Raw genomic sequence first — 20,818 nt, 5'->3', positions numbered from 1 at the left:
AATAATAAGATTCTTTTAACCCTTTTATTTTAATTTTATACTAATTATTTATTAAAAAGAAATTAAAAAATTATAAGATAATAAGCCTTAATAACTAAATTAAGGTAAAATTATAAATTAAAGATAAGTCTCTATTATATATAAGACTTTAACTTATTAAACCTTTTAGAGTAGCTTAGCTATAGCGATTTTAAGAGGTCCTATGCATATAGTCTCTAGCCAGGGTTATCCTAATTAGTTAGTAGCTTTAATAGCTGCCCTATATCCTTATATAGCTAGTATTAGAGCTTATTAAAATAAATATAAGATAAACTTAACTAGCGCGGGTATATAATTATAACTAGACTAAAGATTATTATTTATATTAATAATAAACTTATAGTTCAAGGTCTAGTTATTTTTATTAAATATAAAGTCTAAGACTTTATATATAGCAATAAAGAAAATTTCATTTTAAAGGATATAATATTTTAGGGTATAGAAACTTATATAAATATTTTTAATCTTAATTTTATTTAACTTTATATAAAATATACTTAATTAATAAAACTAGGGATTCTAAAAAAGCCTAGCTAACATTACTAAAATTAGATATAAAACATTAATATATTTTAGAGCTATAATTTAGTTAAGGAATGTAGGATAATAGAGTTAAAATATATAAGTCTACTAAGTTAACCTGATTGGGATCTTAGAGGCCGCCTTGATTACTTTCTTATCCGAGCCTTACCCTGGGGTCCTAGCTTCCTAATCTCCAAAGTCGTCCAAATAGTCAGATTCCTAAGGAGGGGATATATGATAAATATGTAGTCGCCAAAAGGTTCTTTAGACAGGGAGTCGAGCTCGGCAAGGGCATCATAAATAGCTAGCTTGGCAAGGTGGTAGACATGATTATGCAAGTTCTCGATTTCGTCCTAGAAGTCAGAGAAGTTCAGAGCCATGCCTAGTCGCAAAGGTTGCGTGGCGGCGAGCTCGATCTGAGCCATATTAGTATCGGCCTGAAGACACTACTTGAGGGGGCCTATAGTCCGGCCTATTCCCGTGACTCGGTCTTCCGCAACTCCGTTATGCTCAGAAGACCAAGCACGGGGGGGATATTGACTAAGGAAAAGGCCGGTTGATTAGGGCAATAAGAATGATACTTCTAATTACGTATGTATTATACACAAAGGGAAGTCACTTAGTTATTGCGATTATCCCGTATTCTACACCGATGATGCCCCTAATATATCATTACCCCACCCGTCGTGAGGGCATCACGACAAACCTCTTCCAACCACCTCAACTTCTCTCAACTACAATAATTGCAATTCTTCATCAATCCGAGATATGAATATATCATTGGAAAGCCACAATTCTGGAGATTCTATTCATCAAAGGTAGATTAACCCGGAGACCGGCTTACCGCACTTCCATCGCTTTAACTCCGAGAACCTCGAAGAACGTACCGTCGCCGCAGCAGCTCTCATCAAGTCAAGGTTTTTCCCCTCTATCGCGGCTACTGCCCGGGCCTTCAAAGTCTCATACAAGAGACTTCTTTCGAGGGTAAGAGGAGCGAATCCACGCAGCCAAAATGGCGGGAATAACACTCTTTTCTCACCAGAAGAGGAATAGTCGATAATTGTGTGGTGTTGGCGGTGTGTCACGCAGGGACATCATATATAATATCGTACTCTTCGTCAACATGCCAATGCGATCCTTAGGGCCACCGGCAGGAAGGCTATGGCCTCGCGCTTCTGGGCTCGCCGCTTCATGAGACGTCATCGTCAGATCTTTCATAGAAGAAAGGCGACGACGAGAGATGCACAGCGTAAAGCGATGGAGGATCGTGCCTCTATTCAGAAGTGGTTTCTGGAGTGGTATTACTTCTCCCGCGGCGGCGTGAAAACCGAGAATATCTAGAACATCGATGAGACAGGGTTCTAGATCGGATACTTGAAAAATAGTATCTTCATGTGGACTTTCAGCGAAATAAACCAGCTAGTCCTAATTGACGCTCACGAGACTATCTCTATCACGATTATTGAAGCTATATCGGCAGCTAGGGCGGTGATACCGCCGTTTATAATCATGCCTGGTGTCCAAATCCCATCCAAGTGGGTTAATAACGATCTTAACGGCGAGGCTATTATCACGATATCTCCAAAGGGATATATCAATAATATTATCACTTTGGAATAGTTTAAATACTTCGTTAGACATATAAAGCCGGCCCGAGAGTAGTAGAAAAGGATTATCCTATTAGATGGTTATAAATCTCACTTTACGAAGGATCTTTTCGCATATTACGAGTCTCATAATATCACTCTTTTCCCCTTTCCTCTGCATCTCACATATATCCTTTAACCTCTTAATATTAGTATGTTTAGCTACTATAAACACTGGCATTAGGAGGTCCTAACGAGGGAGATTGCGGACAGTGCAACTAACTTTAATAAAGCGGACTTTCTATTCTATCTTTAGGAGATACAAAGGCGCACGACAAAGAAGTCGACGATCCTCTCTTCATGGCAGAAGTGCGGTCTTTTTCCTTATAATCCAGCTGTTGTCTTAGACCGCATGGTGAATCCGTTGTCGTCCCTGACTGCGGAAGTGGCTGAGACTCAACTTCCGGGTTACACCTCCTTTAGGTCTTCCTCTAACGACGACTCTGACTCTTATGACGAAAATAAGGAGGAAGACAACGATGATGCCTTCTAAAATATATATCTGGATGAAGCTCATAATAAGGAGATTATAATGATGCCCTCTACGCCTCCGATGGTCAACTGGGGCGCCCTAGAGACCCCCCCCTTCCGCATATATAGGATTCAATAATACGAGCGTTATGTGAAGCTTCGAATCGATGCGTTAATTATGTCCGGGGTTGCGCTGATACCATCCGTGGCGCACGTTAATGAAAAGGCAAGGAAAGCCTCCATAATACTGGCGATTAATGGCATCACGGCGACTCAGGAGATGCGCCGTCTTAAGGAGAAAAGTCTTAGTCGCCGGGCTCGCGACCAGGGGACATCAATCATGGCTAATTACGGGCCAATTCGCATGAGCGATGCCAGATTGCGCGTCGCCAAAGACGATTATAATCAATAGTCACAATAAGAAGAAGAGGAACGGCGGGTTAGGAAGAAAGCCGTGAAGGACGAGATGATATATGTACGGAGGTGGGTTATAAGGGTGCGAGGAGTCGTCCGTGAGAGTATCCAGAAGCTGAAGGTTGAGAATATCTATCTGGCTTCCTCTCAGACTGCTTGGAAAGGACTTAAAGGCCGGCCACGGAGAGAGTGGTGGACTAAGACTGATAGATGTCTCTATCTGTCGTCCGCGAAGTGGATGAGTAAGAGATACGCGCTGCATCGCGAGATGAGGGAAGACCAGGGACTTCTTCCTCACTGGAAACCTCCTATCACGATGCCCCTCGACTACGACGGCGAGGTTGTGCAAGAAGCAGTGGATTTGCTTGCCGACGAGGAGCAGATACGGCACGAGGGAAAGAAGGTTCTGTCTCTCGAGTCTGACGGGTTGGAAATCGTCAATGACGAAGAAGAGATAAGCGCAGACGATGACGACGACGATGTGCTTATTAGAGACGTTATTGAAGTCTGTTAGACGCCTTTTTGGGTGCCTAAAGAGGAGGAAAGCTCATAGAGGTTATCTGATGGTTTGTCGATTTTCATCGCATATGTGAATAGCTTCATTTTTGACTTGCAGTAATGTGTGCTTTTGAACATAATGAAGTGACTTCTATTCCCACTGTAATTAGCTGTGAAGATAAGTATCTTTTTTCCCCAATTAAGAGCCCCTTTCCTTATTTAAGCGCCCCCCCGTGCTTGGTCTTCCGAGCACAACGGAGTTGCGGAAGACCGAGTCACGGGAATAGGCCGGACTATAGGCCCCCTCAAGTAGAAGAAAGTTACCTCCATGAGGCTCTCCACACTCGACGGGATACGCTAGGCCACTACAAGGCATCCTACTTTGCAAATCTGCTGCCAAGAAGGCCCTGTTGCGTGTCCTTCACCGCAAGCAACTGTAGTGTGATGGCGTTCCCGCCCCCCAATCCCCGCAGACCGGTGACCAAGGAATGCAGGGATCAACCAGTATGACAGACGCAGCGACAATCCGGGGGACAGTTTCCGTGACAAGGAGTTGGTGCTGATGGAGGTAACACTTAGAAAGCTAAATCCCACGATTAGTTCCACTCCTGCCGATGCTTTCCATTAACCTCCGGACCAGTTCTACCGGTAGTAGCAGGTAGACTTTAATGCGACTTCAAGTATTCAGCGTCATATCTTCGGCGGCAAAAGAGGAAGTGTTCTACTGTTTTCCTTCGCTTATCCATGCGGGCATTGGTCCGAGTACCGCTCCAACCTCATAAAGGTACCCCATTCAACGGTGCCATTCCGGTTCATAGCTGAGCTAGTACGCAAAGCTTCCTTCCAGGAGAGTAGGTCCTATAGCTTGCGTGTGTGTTTCCCTAGTAGCACAGAATCGACTTTCTTAGAGTACTTTCCCACTCCTTCTGGCGACCTTTCGGTACTCCATTGCTCCGCTTTCGCAATGCTAAATGTGGTAAATATGGCCTTAAATGAATACTTCTTAGGAAGGGAGTCGTATGCCGTACTTCGACGTGCTGCTTCCGTAGCCACTCGTGCCAGTTCGAAGTCCTCGCCCGACGGAATCCAGGCAATTGAGACTTTATATTGCCGTTCTCCCTTAGAGTCTCCATAGCATGGTAGAGATGGCGGGTTTCTCCCTGCCCTGATTGCTGCCGGGGTTGACAGACTGCCAACGCTGCGGCCTTGTTGCTGGTGAAGACTGATGATTTGATTGCGGAGTTGCGCTGGCACGAAGTCCAATGCCTTTGCGGAGCGCGCCTTGGATGGGCCAATGGGCGCAGGGCTAGTTGGTAGCGGCGCGCCTGGGCGCCCATGTATTGGCCGCCCGATCGCGAGGTGGGCGGATTGGATGTCGGATAAATGCTACTCATACAATGGGGCTACACGACTACCAGTTAGGGCAAGTCACGGCACACAAAAATGAATTTTGAGAACTTATATAATACAAACACACCCAATTTTGCACAATTTATTCCCATACAACGTGACTGTCAAACGCTAGAGGGTGTATAAAAGGAGTGTCTGAATCAAAAGGGTTTGCACGGTTAGAAGGTTGATGCAATGATGTGAGGGACAAGGGCATAGACAAGACACGCCCTACTCAAGGCACAAAAAGGGGCTAGAGCAAGAACAATAACAACACAATCATCGAAGGAACCAATAATGGAGTTCCGGATCAATGGACCACCTTCACAACTATACTTGTGCGTGTACTAATCGTCATCGTGTGTCTAACAGTGACATTGGAGGCCCCTTGATGGTGGGCTTCTGAGTCAGGCAAGAATCTGCATAAATACAACGATAATTCCGCGGTGTATTGATTTGGAGCACGGCATGTGTTATCGCCTTTCTAAACTCGTAAATAAAACTTTCCCTTTGGTTTCAAATTACCGCAGTGTATATGCATGCAAAATGTCAGGGCAGTTCCCGTGTCTCTTCGCCTCAAAGTACACATCATCCTCAGGTCATGTCAGCCCGACCCGGGCATCCGAACACGGCATGCCGGCACTGAATTGGGGGGACGGGAAAGCTACCCACATGATCTACTGCATGAATGTGTTGGGCAATCGGGCACATTTACCGGCGAGGCTCCTGGGGAGGGCCTTGTCTATTGGCCACCGATACAGTGGCCTCCAGAAGAAACCTTGGGAGACGATGGAGCTGCATTGGCGTCTGTGTGGCTGCATCGTAAAGACAGCCCAGCCTGAGCGGAATACGAAACGTGGCGGCGAAAACTCTCTGCACGAAGCCGACGAGTACTTTGTACCACCAACACTGGTCTGTGCGTACAGAAACGGTTCAAAACTTTCTCTTTGAAGCATGTTGGGGAGACAGGCCGAGCTGCATGCGGCCGTCCTAGGCCAAATATAAATGATCAAGTTTGGTCGAGTACGGTCTCAGTATTTGTTATTCCTGCTCTATGTGTTCTTTCTTTCTACCCTCCCTGTTTCGACACTCGTTTTGCTTGGTTACTACACTCGTACTTTTGTTTTCTATTAGCTTGCCACCCCACTCGCTTTTAACCCAACATGAAGTACCTTTGGACCTTGTCTCTATGCCTCTGCAGTCTTTTGGATGTCACCGATGCAGTTGTCATTCCAGAAACTCCTGGGCCACAGCCTGGAAAGTTCAAGGCATCTCCCCCCCTGGGTATTCCCATTGACCGCAAGGGCTGGACCGTGACCTGCTCCAGCCAGCAGTCGGGCAAGGACTGTGCCAAAGCCATCGATGGCAACACTGCGACTTTCTGGCAAACCAATGCCAATCCGAAGGCGCCTGTCACTATCACGGTCGACATGAAAACCCCCCGTAATATCAACGGTCTCTCTCAGCTTCCACTTCAGGACAACAGCAACAACATCGGCAACTGGATAGAACGCCACAGCGTTTTCCTCAGCACGGACGGGAAGAACTGGGGTTCCCCTGTGGCAACAGGAACTTGGTGGACTGATAAAACCGAGAAATTTTCCAATTTCGAACCACAGAGGGTCCGCTATGTCCGCTTGGTTGCCATCCCCGACGAAACGCGCGATAACCACCGAATCAGTCTCGCGGAACTCAACATCTACGCAGCCTCCTCTAATAGCAACCAAGAACCCGGGCTAGGACGCTGGGGCCCTACTCTTGACTTCCCTGTTGTTCCCGTGGCCGGTGCTGTTGAGCCAACAAGCGGCCAGGTCGTTGTCTGGTCTGGTGAGTTCTGTCCAAATCGATCATATAATAGCACGAGCTTATTTTGTACCTGCCTATCGCTATGATGACTTTCAGCATCTGAATCCTCGTGGTGGCTTGACCCTGAGCGCCGTGTGGGACCCAGCTACCGGCGATATTACCCAGCGTAATATTACCCTCACTCACCACGACATGTTCTGTCCGGGTATTTCTATGGATGGAGATGGGCAGATTGTTGTGACAGGCGGCAACGACGCCAAAAAGACAAGCCTCTACGACTCTCCCAGCGACTCTTGGATCACAGGCCCCGAGATGAACATTGCACGTGGCTACCAATCATCCGCCACAACGTCCGACGGCCGTGTCTTTACCATTGGTGGCTCTTGGAGTGGCCCCAGGGGTGGGAAGAATGGTGAAATCTACAATCCAGACTTGAAAAGCTGGACTTTGCTCCCGGGGGCTCTTATTAAGCCAATGCTTACGGCTGATAAAGAAGGCGTCTATCGTTCTGACAATCACGGCTGGCTATTTGGCTGGAAGAAGGGAACTGTCTTCCAAGCCGGCCCAAGCACTGCCATGAACTGGTACTACACCAGGGGAGCCGACGGTGATGTGAAGCCGGCTGGCAAACGACAAGTTGGTGATAGCGTTGACCCGGATTCCATGTGTGGAAACTCGGTCATGTATGATGCGGTCAAGGGAAAGATCCTTACCTTTGGCGGCTCCCCCAATTACCGGTACTCTGACTCGACAGCTAATGCACACATCATCACCATCGGCGAGCCCGGAAGTGTTGCCAAGACAGCTTTCGCGGGCGGTGGCCAAGGATTACACCCTCGCATCTTTCACACGTCGGTTGTACTTCCCGACGGAACCGTCTTTATCACCGGAGGCCAAAAGCATTCCGAGCCTTTTGTAGATTCGACCCCCCAGCTGGAACCCGAGATGTACCTCCCTGCGTCTGATTCCTTCGTCAAGCAGCAAAGTAATTCAATCGTCAGAGTCTATCATAGTATCTCTCTGCTACTGCCGGATGGAAGAGTCTTCAATGGCGGCGGCGGACTTTGTGGTACTTGCACGACAAACCATTTTGATGCCCAAATTTTTACACCAAATTATCTTTTCGATAAGAACGGCAACCTCGCAATGCGGCCAAGGATCTCGAGCACCTCAACCAAGACGGCCAAAGTGGGCAGCACCATCACGTTTACTACCAATGGTCCGGTCAAGCAGGGCTCGTTGATTCGATACGGGACTGCTACACACACGGTCAACACTGACCAGCGGCGTATTGCTCTGATGTTTACCAACGCTGGGACGAATAGGTACTCATTCAGAATTCCAAACGACCCTGGCATTGCTCTCCCGGGATATTGGATGCTCTTTGTTCTCAACTCGGCGGGGGTACCGAGTGTCGCTACTACTATCAAGGTGACGAATTGAAAGCAGCCTGGCCTGGTGGAGACAGGTGGATGCGTTGGGTATGGATATTTACTCCATACTGTTTAATAATTATTCTTAACTTTTAAGTCTGAATTGAAGTTTAATAATACTTAGAAGTGAATATTTAACTTCTTATCTAAGATATTAATTATAATAATTATATATTTCCTAGAGAATAAACTAGTTATGCTAGGTTTAGATTAATAGGGAAATATTAGTATTATTTTAAATAATAATATAAGTTATATCTAGGAATATACTTAAAGGTATTAAGTATAACTAAGTTATATTTATAGCTAAGGTAGGTATTTTATTAGAGAAATGTAATATATTATTTATAGCTAAAACTTAAAATGTAATTTTCTTTAAGTAACTTTTAAAAAAAAAACTGTATATATATTCTTTATAAACTATATATTATATAAAATAATAAGAGTTATTAATAATAATAAAAGTTATTCCTAGGAAGAAAGCTTAAAGCTCCCTTATTCTTAAATTAGCCTTTAAAAACAATAATAATAATTAAAGGTTAAAGGCCTTTAACTCCTTTTCTATATATAAGAAATTACCTAATAACCTAAAATAGCTTAATCCTTATTTTCCTTAATATATAGCGCCCTATAAGGCCTTAATATCTATTTTTATAGTTTTTAAAAACTCTTATTAAATTTATTTTCTCATTTTATATCTTATTTTATTTATATTTTATTTAATATTATATTAGGCTTATAACTAATATAAATTAAATAATTAAATATTTATATTTTTTATTATATTTTTTTATTTTAACTTTTTGTTATTATTTTAATAAATATTTAAGGCTAAGTAATAATAATTAACAGCTTATTATATTATAAAGGTTTTATTATATTATTAAAAAAGAAAAGAATATAGTTATTAATTAGTAATTACTATATAAATTAGCTATATATTATATTAAGCTATTGTTTCTTCTTAGCTTAATAATTATAATTCTTACTTTTAAATAAATTACTTTTTACTTTAATATAAGTCGCTTATTTATTTTATAGTCTTAATAAATAAAATCTTTAGCGCTATAAATATAAAGTCTTTTTTGAATAATTTAAAAATACTTATTGCTAATTTAACCTTATTTATAATTAATTCTTATTTAATTAAATAAACTTAGTAATTTTAATTTATAATTATATCTTTTATACCTTCATAAGATAGTAGGCCTTAATAGCTAGATTAGGGTAAAATCATAGATTAAAGGTAAGTCTCTATTATATATAATACTTTAACTTACTAAACCTTCTATAGTAGCTTAGCTATAGAGATTTTAGGAGGTCCTATGCATGTGATCTCTAGCCGGGGTTATCCCGATTGGTTAGCGGCTTTAATAGCCGCCCTATATTCTTATAACCTTAGTATTTATAAAAAATAAATAGCTAAGTTATTAATATTTTTTTATTATAAGAGAAATTTTATATATTAATAAATTATAAAGTAATTAATATTTTTCTTTTAATTAAGTAATATTTTTTAAAAAATAATGTTTTAAAAATATTAAAGATTTATAAAAAAGGTATATATAATTTCTTTTTATAAAAATTTTAAAAATATATATTTTTTTTTATATGTTATTTTTTTATTTTTTTAAAAATATTTTAAACTAAGATTAAAATCTTTAATAAAATAATTAATATAATTAATATTATATTAAAAATCCCTAATTATTAGTATAGCTTAATTACTTAATTATATTAATTATTATATTAATTATAATTTAAGTAATTTTTTAATTAATAAATATTTCTTTTATTATTTTATTTATAAAAATTATAACTTTTCTTAGCTATTTATTTTTAATTTTTATTTTATTTATATCTTAATTACTTCTAAGTCTTATAATTAAAAATTATTTTATTTATATATTTTTTTTAATTTATAAGGCTTATAAAATTATTGTTTTTTAATTAAATTTAATAATACTTTTATTAATAATCTTATTAGCTTTCTCTTAAAGAAATTAAACTTATCTTAAAATATGTTATTTTTTAACTTAAATAAAAACCTAGGGTTAAGGTTAGGGTTAGTATTTACTATCTAAGCTAGTCTGCCTATAAGGTTTCTTCTAGCTAAACATATAGCTTATAGGGTAAAGAAAAGAGATTTTCTTAAGAGAAGAGAAAAAAAAGAAATATAAAACTAAAAAGATATAACTAAGAAAAAGAAATATAACTAAGAAAAGAGAAATAAAGCTAGAAAAGAGAGGTATAAGAAATAAAAAATATAAAAAAAAAGAAATAGCCTTAGGAAAACCTTCTAGAAGTATTTTAATAAAACCTAGCTAAGTCACTAGAGGGATCTCAGTCTATAAAAGCTACTAATATAGCCCTAGTCCTTATAAGGGCAAGGCTTATAGAGGGTCTAGCTAGCTAGCCACAAGGGGGCTAATAAGGTCCTAGAGCTTTTAATAGGTCTTAGTAGTCTCTAGGTCTATAAGGCTACTTATAGAGATAATAAGAGGCTAAAAAAAGGCCCTAAGAGACTTATATTTTGTATATTTTTCTTTTATAGCTTCTTTTAAGGTATTATAAAGGTCTTCCTTAGTAGAATCCTTTAAAATAGCTATAATTTAAATATTATAATAATAGTAGCTATTTCTTTAGGTATTTATAAAGTCAGCCCTTAAGCTACCTTCCAGGTAGACTAGGGGCTCTTTCTTAACTATTAGGATAGGCTAGCTACTTAGGGCCTTAAAAAAGGCCCTAGTTATAGCATTATGCCTTATAATCTATCTTTTATTAGCACCCTTATAAGTATCCTAATAGCCGAAGGCAGCTAGAGCTCTTGCAGAGCTATAGGGTAGGCTAATAGGCATTATTAGGGAGAAAAGCTAGCTTTAAAGGGTTTTAGTAATCTTAGAGTTAATAAAAAATAAGGCTTTTTAGGTAGGCAAGACTCTAAGCTACTTATAGCTAAGATAGCTAGTATTTTCTAGCTTAGTATACCTATAGCTAGTAGGGAGGCCCTCTAGGAAGCCTGCTAGCCTAGCCTTATTAGCTTCTCTTAGTACCTATTATGCTGTTTTTTCTAGCCTAGGCTGGCTTAGGTCTAGGGTAGGCTGTGGGGCGAGGGGCTTCTTAATAAGGTCTAGGGTAGGCTACGAGGCCTCCCTAGCTGCTAGAAATAGCTTATAGGCTAGGTCTTTATACAAGGGTATTCCTAGGCCTCCTTCTCTAACTAGAAGGGCTATAAGGCTCGGATTAGGCTCCTTAGGGCACTTACTAGGGCTTCTAGCTACTAGGGCTATAATAGCTTTTCTTATAAAGGTATTAGCTTCTTTTTAAATATCTTCTAGCCTAGTTAGGTCTAGCTGCCTTTAAAGGTGCCTTAAAAGAAGCTAAATACTACTTTTAAAAAGAAGTTAAAAGTACTACTTAGGGAGGTCTTATAGGGTTTAACCTAGCTATATAGTAAAATTACTAGTAATTTTCTTTCTATTTCTATATTAAAAAAATAAGCGCTAATAAATTAATAAAGTAATTTTATTTAATTAAAATAGAATTAAGTTATTTTTATTTTTATTAAGTAAAATATAGTTTAATTTTATATATTAAATTATTATATTAAGTATAAATTATATTTTAATTTTAATTATAAGAAACTAGAAATAAAGTAAAATAATAAGATTAAAGATTAATTAATTTAATTAATTATAGTTAAAAATAACTAAGGTAGGTAATTTTATTAGTTATTTAATTGACTTAAGTTAGTTAATATATATAATTATATTATATAAGTAAAGAATTAAGAATATTATAATAATACTAAAAATAAGTTTAAGAAATATATAAAAATTAAGTAAATAATAATATAAATAAAAATAAATTTATATTATTATAATTACTAAATACATTTATAAGATACTTAATATAATTAAGACTTAATATAAGTTATTAATATAGCTAAAGCTACTATTTATAATTAACCTAATCTTATTTATTTAAGTACTAATAATTAATAAGTTAGGTTTTAATAAGAAAGGGTATTTATATATAATTAATATTGCCTCGGGTATATAGAGATACTACTACTAGGAGTATAGATAAAGTAACTGCCGCGGGAGAGGCAAGAGGTCAAGGAGTTAACTTAAAGACCTAATTAAGGTGCTATAGCGCGCCGGAGTCTAGAGCTAGTAGTTATTCCATAATAGACTAGCTAGCAGTTAGTTTAAGGTTAGGTTTAGGGCATTAGTTAGCTAGATATTTAATAAGGTAGTAGCTATAAAGTAGGTAATATATATTATAAAGTAATAATAATAATAGTTTATAAAAGAAAATAAGAAGTATATTAAGGCCGCTAAGGCAAAGATTAATACTAATATATAATTATATTATATAAAGTAATTTAATTATTTAAAAGGGTTTAATTTAAAAGTAGTAAGCTAGTTAATAGACCTAATTAGTAAGTAAGAATATATATTATAGTTAATATATAATGGTTTAGTATCGGTTATAAACTAGGTATATATAATTATTTTACCTAAGATAATTACTAGCTAGGTATTATTAAAATATAATAAAAAGAAGTAAATAAAAAGCTATAATAGCTATTTAATAACTAAGTTAAGGAGGATATATAGGTGCAGTATATAGCTATTTGGGCTAAGTTAATATATTATATATACTAAGCTAAGAATATAAATAATAATAAGAGGCCTAGGTTTTAATTAATAAAGTACTAGGCTAATAAGATAAATAAGTTAATAGGTATATTAGAGAAGTATATTAATAACCCTAAATTAAGCCTATTAAATAAGAAATAAATAAATAAATTAATCTTATAAGTTAGTATTATATTATTAAACTATAAATTAATAATAAAAAAGTATTATAATATTATTATTAATAGGCTAATTATAATAAAAATTTTAAAAAATAGTAATTAAATAAATATATTAGATTATATATTAATTTATTTTACTATTATTAAGGTTGCCCGTGCTATACTTATATATTCATTATATTAGGAGAGATAGGCTAAGGTAGTATCGTCTCAACAACAGTCGAGAACCAGTCCTGCCACATCTTGATCTCGGCCACCAATATCACCCACGCTAGTCCGCTGCGAGCCATAGTTACAAGTGACATTCTGAGTAGGGAATCGAGTTTCTCAGCCCCAAGTATTGTGCCGCACGAGGTGAAAGGAACGTCATACTACAGCCAAGTCCCAAACGTCATCCATACTAGCGGTAGATACTCTATGGCAATTAATAGTAATACCTGAAGCCAAGATGATTAATCTCACCATAGCATCTTAATATGGGGATGTCGAGTGACGGCGCGTCGACACGCAACGTTTCTCTACCCTACCCTATAGAAATAAAGTGCTTCTTCACTGTCGCGTTTCCACTGCTATGTCACTATCGGAGACATGGAGAATTTCCATAAGAAGGCGTTAGGCCCTTGTTGCGTTTTTTTTTTTCGGTCGGCAAAGCAAGAGGCCGACTATGATTGGCTCAGGTCCTTAGGCACTGGTGCTCTTTGGGCGCTGCCCTATATGAACCGAGTTGATAAGATATAAGGCGATAAGGGATAGGTGTTAAGAGATAAGAAGATGAGAGATAAAATGATACGGTCACTCCAAAAGGGGCGCAAGGTGATGGCTGGCTACTGATGTCTAGGTGAGTGATTTATGATCGCTCACGGTCCTCATAGTAAGTAGTATATATTGGCTCACGGTGGTGGAAGTGAGCGGTTCAGTACTTACTCGGATTGGGCGAATATTGTGGGGTGGTGTTTGGCACGTGACCCGGGACTTACCTAGGTCGTGACATGGGGCAGTTTAGAACTTTTTACCACGTCTTGCCCTCGCCAGTCTCATCTAAAGTTTAAAGCTTAGCGATGCGCCCTTTAAATGTCAGAATATACGGGTCCATGACCATGGGTGCTTAGCTTACATATGCGAGACGCGTACACGTACACAGGCGAGTGCAACATTAAAGGCCTAACCACGGGGCCCTCCGTAGGCGCCGAGCTACCAAATGGCTAGGCCTCTTTAGACAGGTACTTGAAAAAGCGCTAGGTGCAGGAATCATGCTGCGCCGTGTTAGACGCAGTTTGCCCGTCTGCGTTTGCCCGTCGGCTTGTGGTCGGTCACCAGGAGTGCCCTGCAGTCATTGGCACTAATCTTAATTACTAAAGCCCTCACTCGGGAGAAATTCTTGTATATCTCGTATTCGTTGGCTCGTCTCCATAAGGGAGACGCGAGTCAGGGTTGAGATAAAGCGAGGGATAAAGAACTAGGAGTTTAACTCACCAGGCAAGCAGGGCTTCACCGATTGCGGGGTCACAGCCATGTCTCTTGGCTTAAGCTTAAATCGAGAGCCATCCTCAACCGATGTCGAGATATGCCGAGAATGATACAATTTCCAATCGAGACACGGTGACCCCTGCTCCGGCGCAAATAGTCTCCCAAATCAGTTCTAATATCTGGGGCGTATCTGCCGAAATGAGTGCCGCACTTTATAAAATCCCGTCTCGACGGTCTCAGCAACCCGAAGATCCTAGTCTCCATTGATAGATCTCAGTGGTCCTTTGCTGCGCCACTGTGCCAAGGCTTTTGCGAGACATACCTTAATCAGACGTTGGCGTTTACCAAACCTGGGTGGTCATGCAGTGACGATCTTAAATCTACTTCCAAAAAGATCGAGACCGTGGCATTCTGGCCCGTAAATTTCCGCTTCTGTCGCTGTGGCTCTCGCTGGAATGACGCGGCCTGTGATGTTGACATGGTCTTTTGTTCCTAAACACTATGATCCCAAGTTGTCTAGGGTCACTGGAGTGACGCGGCCCTCCTCAACAATCTGACGATGATCCGAATCCGAGATGTTTGCTGGGCTGTGAGAGTCAGTTACGACCCTAGGACTTCAGCAAAACTGGGTTGAACTTGAGGGCGTCTCGTTTAGATGGATTCTGGGGTTCTATAACAGGGCGAAGGGCGCCTGAATCTTCCACGGATTTTTCCAGCATCTTATCTTTCTCTTCAAGTACTCTTTCACGCTCCGCATCTACAATGTTCAAGATATCGACATTCTTCGCGGTTGCAGCACTGGCCATTGGGGCCGTGTCCGCTGAGGACCTCTACGACTACATCGTGGTTGGTAGCGGTCCTGGTGGAGGACCTTTGGCCGCAAACTTGGCCAGGGCGGGCTATAAGACGCTCCTTCTTGAGGCTGGTGATGACCGCGGCGACGATCCCATCTGGAACACCCTGTCGAACAACTATGCTGCCCTCAACAGCCCCCTCGCGCGCTGGGACTTCTTTGTCCAGCACTCCGAGGACCCTGAGCACCAGGAACGCTACGAGAGGCAGACGTACCGACAGGCCAACGGATCCTTCTATACCGGTCAAGATCCTCCTGAAGGCGCCGAGAGGCTCGGCATATGGTATCCTCGCGCCACCACCCTGGGAGGCTGCTCGATGAACAACGCCGGCATCTCGACCCTCCCGCCGGATGCGGACTGGGAAATTGTCGTCGAGCGAACCGGCGATAAATCGTGGAGTCCCAAGAACATTCGCAAGCACTTCATTAATATTGAGAGAAACGAGTGGCTGCCCCGCGGCACCCCGGGACACGGATTTGACGGCTGGCTGCGCATCAACACGCGTAATAGCTCGTGGAGCCAGCAGCCCAGCAACTTCCTCAGCATCCTCAACGGCCTGGCCAATGCTACCGACCAGGACGCGGCCGCGGTACCACAGCTCATTACCAGGGATGTCAACGCCGATGTCCCGGACCGCGATCAACAGGAGGGCTTCTACAGTATGAGCCTGCACATGGACAGGGATGGGCGCCGCTCCAACTCCAACACGTATATCCGCGATACCCTCAACGACCGGGCCGGGTATCCGCTCACGGTGCAGACGCAGAGCTTTGTGACGCGTGTGCTCTTTGACACCCGCGGCCGCATGCCCGTTGCTAACGCTGTGGAGGTGCTTAGGGGCTCGGCGGTGTACCACGCCGACCCCCGCTCCACCGATGAGAACAAGGGCAGGCGCGAGATCATCCGGGCCAAGCGCGAGATCATTATCTCGGGCGGCACCTTCAATAGCCCCATGATCCTCAAGCACTCTGGCATCGGCCCGGCCAAGGAGCTCATGAAATTCGGAATTAAGGTGGTTAAGGATCTCCCCGGCGTGGGAGAGAATATGGCCGAGAACTACGAGGCTGGCCTCCTGGGCCTCGCCAAAGATGACATCGAGCTTGGCTTCGGCCAGACGGGCCTGCTCCTCAAGACGCCGACCGAAACGGAAGACCGCAACATCCACGCGTGGTGCGGCGGCTTCGCCCTCGAGGGCTTCTGGCCCGGCATGCCCAACCGCTACGGTCCCCGGCAGTTCATGTGCGCCATGGCGCACATGCAGCCCAAGTCGCGCGCCGGAAGCGTCCGCCTCCGCTCGTCTGACCCCCGCGACACACCCGAGATCAACTTCCGCTTCTGGGAGGTTGACGGCAACGACGACCTGCGCGAGCTCGTCGACGCCATCAACATCATGCGCCGCGGGTTCTATGCCGCCGGCGCCCCCGTCACGCCCTGGAGGGAGCTACACCCGTGTCACGACTCGTCCAACGGCTGCAGCGACGAGGAGCAGCTGGACTATTTCCGCTACCAGTCCTTTGGGCACCACGCCTCGTCGTCTTGTGCCATCGGCGCCGCTGACGACCCCATGGCCGTCGTCGACAGCAAGTTCCGCGTCCATGGGGTCAGAAACCTGCGTGTCGTCGACGCTTCTGTCTTTCCTCACGTCCCCGGAGCGTTCCCTGTTCTGCCCACTTTCATCATCTCGGACAAGGCGTCCAAGGATATCATCAAGGCCGTCCGCTCCCGCCACAACTAGGTCTTATCGGGACCTGGACATGCCTCCTGACTCTTCTCGTCGTTCCTGCTGCGGATCGAAGGGTGAAAGGTGACAAGGCACAGAGATGAAGTGGTCTTCACAAGTTTATATTTCGCTTCTACCAATATAGTTGAGATCTAATTGAGTGCGTGGTGTAATGTTAACATGGGCTTTCTTAAAGGCTTAATGGTTGTGATATTATTAGTCTAATTCTAATTCTAAGTTTTAATTATAATTAGCTAAATATACTAAGAATAATTATATAAAAGTTTGAAAATCAAGTAAGAAAATAAATAATAAACATATAATAATTATATATTTCTGAATTAATATATAAATTATATTAGGGTTATATGAATAAAAAGTTATTAATATTATTTTAAATAAAGGTATAAGTTATATCTAATAGACTATTTAAAAGTATAAAATATAATTATAAAAACTGTTTATTTCCTAAGAAATAAACTAATTATTTAAAGTTTATATTAATAAAAAGTATTAAATATAAATTAAGGAATAAGATAGAATTATTATAAGTAATATACTTAAATATATTAAATATAATTAAATAAAATTAAATTATATTAATAATTAAAGTAATTAATATATAAAAAAATATTAATAAATAAATTTTATATATTTAACAATACTTTTAAGCTTAATATTTCTTAAGTTTAATGTATAAAGTTTTTGTATTTAATTTATATTAATCTTAGTTTTATTAATATTACTATAAAGTTTAATGTATTAAAGGTATTTTTAGTTATTTATGTAATTAAATAGTGTTTAATTAATAATCTTAAAAGTATATCTAAGATAATATTAAGTATATTAAGTATATAAAAGATGTATAATTATTATTAAAATAATCTATTACTAGCTTTAATTAATTTTAAATTAATTATATTAAAATATATAATTTTTAATAAGATATAAGTAATACTACTCTTATTTATTTTATAACTTATAATAATATATACTTAATATTAATTTATTTATATTAATTTTATTATTTTTTAAATTATCTAAGTTAATATAATACTTTTAGCTTTTATAGATTTATATTTAGGTTTTAGATTAGAGGCTAAATAAGAAAAAAACCTAATAAGCTTTAGTTCTTTACTTATGATATCTTTTTTAAGATTATTTTTTTAATTTGTTTTAATTGATTTTATAAAAGAAAAAACTTAAATATATTCTTTTAAGTATGAATCTTAAAAAGTAATAGGTTCTTAGGGTTATAATAATATAATATATATTCTTAAATATAAAATAATTATATCTTATTAATGGTATATTTTTATATATATATATAAATTATTATTAAGGCCTTTAGTCTCTTAATTAGCTTTAATACATTAATTAAAAACTTAATAATAACTCTAATATTATATAATTATAATATCTTATAGTTAAAAAGAAAATAAATTTATATATTATATTATAATATCTCTTTTTATATATATTAAATCATTTTAATATAAGTGTTAAAAAAATATAATTAATTATATATATTGTTTTTATAAAAGTACTAAATTAATATTATATTTTATAAAGATTATCTTTATTAAATATATATTTTAGTAGTTTAATTTTATTATATTATATATAGACTTTATTAATTATAATTCTCAATTAGTTTTAATTAAATAATTTGAATAATACCTTTATATAATATATATATTAGCTAAGAATAATAATTAACTAGGTATAATAAAAATCTCTTAATTTTTATCCTTATTATTTGATTAATTAATTCTTAATTACCTAATATATTATATGGTTTTTAAAAGCGTAAAATTCTTTTTACTCTTTAAGCTATATAACATAACTAATAATTAAGCCTTTAATAAGGTATAATTATTTATAAAATCTAATATTATACTTAATATTACTAATAAAAAGGTATTTTATAATAATATAATATTATTAATTAATTATTTATTAATAATATTATATTATTAGTTAATATATATTAAGCTTTAAATTTTATTAATTAATACTTAGAGCTTAAAATATAGTTTTTAGAAAGATATAATTAGTAAAAAATATAATATAAAGACCTAATTATTATATATAATTAATTTATATTTATAATAAATATAATTATAAAATATAATATTTAATTAAATAATATTTATAATTTTAATGAAACTAATCTCTTTATATATATAATTATAAGTAAAATAATTATTATAAGCTTAAAAAGGTATAAAAAAATAAAATTAATATAATTTAAAGATTATAAAGAAATTATAATTATTTAAATAATTAATATAAAAAATTAAAAAAATTAATTATTTATTATTAACATAAATTAATTTATATTTCTTAATTAATATTAAAAATAGTAATTTCTTAAATAATTAAATTATTAAAATAACTTAATCTAATTAAATTAATAATATAATTAATTTTAAATTACTTAGGTATTTTAGTAAATATATAATTAATTAGTTAATTAAATTATATTAATTTTTAATTTTTAATAATAATAATAATTATTATTTTATTAAATTTAATAAATATTATAAAGAAAATAAAATTATAAAGCTTTATATATTTTTGTATTTATTTATTTTATTTATTTTATGTATTTTATTTCTTTTATTTATATTATGTATTTTATTTATTTTATTTATTTTATTTATTTTATTTATTTTATTTATTTTATTTATATTATTTATTTTATTTATTTTATTTATATTATTTATTTTATTTATTTTATTTATTTTATTTATTTTATTTATTTTATTTATTTTATTTATTTTATTTATTTTATTTATTATATTTATTTTATTTATTTTATTTATTTTATTTATTTTATTTATTTTATTTATTTTATTTATTTTATTTATTATATTTATTTTATTTATTTTATTTATTTTATTTATTTTATTTATTTTATTTATTTTATTTATTTTATTTATTTTATTTATTTTATTTATTTTATTTATTTTATTTATTTTATTTATTTTATTTATTTTATTTATTTTATTTATTTTATTTATTTTATTTATTTTAATTTCTTAATATTAAAGACCTTAAGTTATTTAAAAAGGCTAATAATTAAAAAATAAGAATATTTAATTAAACATATTATAATTTATATTTTTAAAACTAAGTTTTTTTTAGGTTTTTATATTATAGTTTAAATTATTATAATAAAAAAAATATTAAAGTAATTTTTAAAAATAATTAGATTTATTTTGTTTTAATTTATAAAATATAATCTTAAAGCTTTATATATAGCTATAAACTCTTATATTAGCTAAAAAGGTAATAAAGTCTTTAACCCTTTATATCTTAAAGACCTTAAAAATTATATTTAAGGTTAGATCTTAATTTAAATAGCTTAAAAGATAAATTAAAAGATATAAAAATAGCTTATTAGAGTTAATTCTTAAAGCTATATAATTTCTTTTTAAGAAAATAAAAGCTATTATATATAAGATTACCTTAATAATTACTTAAGTTAAAGGCCTTTAAGAAGTAAATAAGATATTAAGTTAATATTAAAATATAAATAATAATTAAATTATTTAGATATAATAATTAAAAAAAAGTAATATAATTAAATATTTAATAGTAAAGAATTTATAATAAGCTTAATTATAATATAAAGATATATTAAGTAATAATTAAAATATCTAAGAAAAAATATAATAAATAATTATAATTAATTAAATAATTTATCATATTTTTATAAGTATTTAAAT

General features: G+C 36.2%; 2 protein-coding genes across 2 annotated transcripts; both read left to right on the top strand.

The window, feature by feature from the left end:
• Positions 1 to 6,142: 6,142 nt before the first annotated feature.
• Positions 6,143 to 8,228, top strand: NCS54_01500400 (F5/8 type C domain-containing protein; the record flags this gene model as incomplete). The annotated part of the gene is made up of 2 exons (XM_053160117.1): positions 6,143 to 6,806; positions 6,838 to 8,228. 2 exons carry the CDS (start codon positions 6,143 to 6,145, stop codon positions 8,226 to 8,228), a joined length of 2,055 nt encoding a protein of 684 aa, XP_053016092.1.
• Positions 8,229 to 15,272: 7,044 nt separating this feature from the next.
• Positions 15,273 to 17,099, top strand: NCS54_01500300 (GMC-OxRdtase-N domain-containing protein; the record flags this gene model as incomplete). The annotated part of the gene is made up of 1 exon (XM_053160116.1): positions 15,273 to 17,099. One exon carries the CDS (start codon positions 15,273 to 15,275, stop codon positions 17,097 to 17,099), a length of 1,827 nt encoding a protein of 608 aa, XP_053016091.1.
• Between the last annotated feature and the right edge of the window lie 3,719 nt (positions 17,100 to 20,818).

Source organism: Fusarium falciforme, chromosome 14 (genome assembly GCF_026873545.1).
Source record: "Fusarium falciforme chromosome 14, complete sequence".
Taxonomy (NCBI): domain Eukaryota; kingdom Fungi; phylum Ascomycota; class Sordariomycetes; order Hypocreales; family Nectriaceae; genus Fusarium; species Fusarium falciforme.
This window is presented reverse-complemented; position numbering and strand designations above follow the sequence as displayed.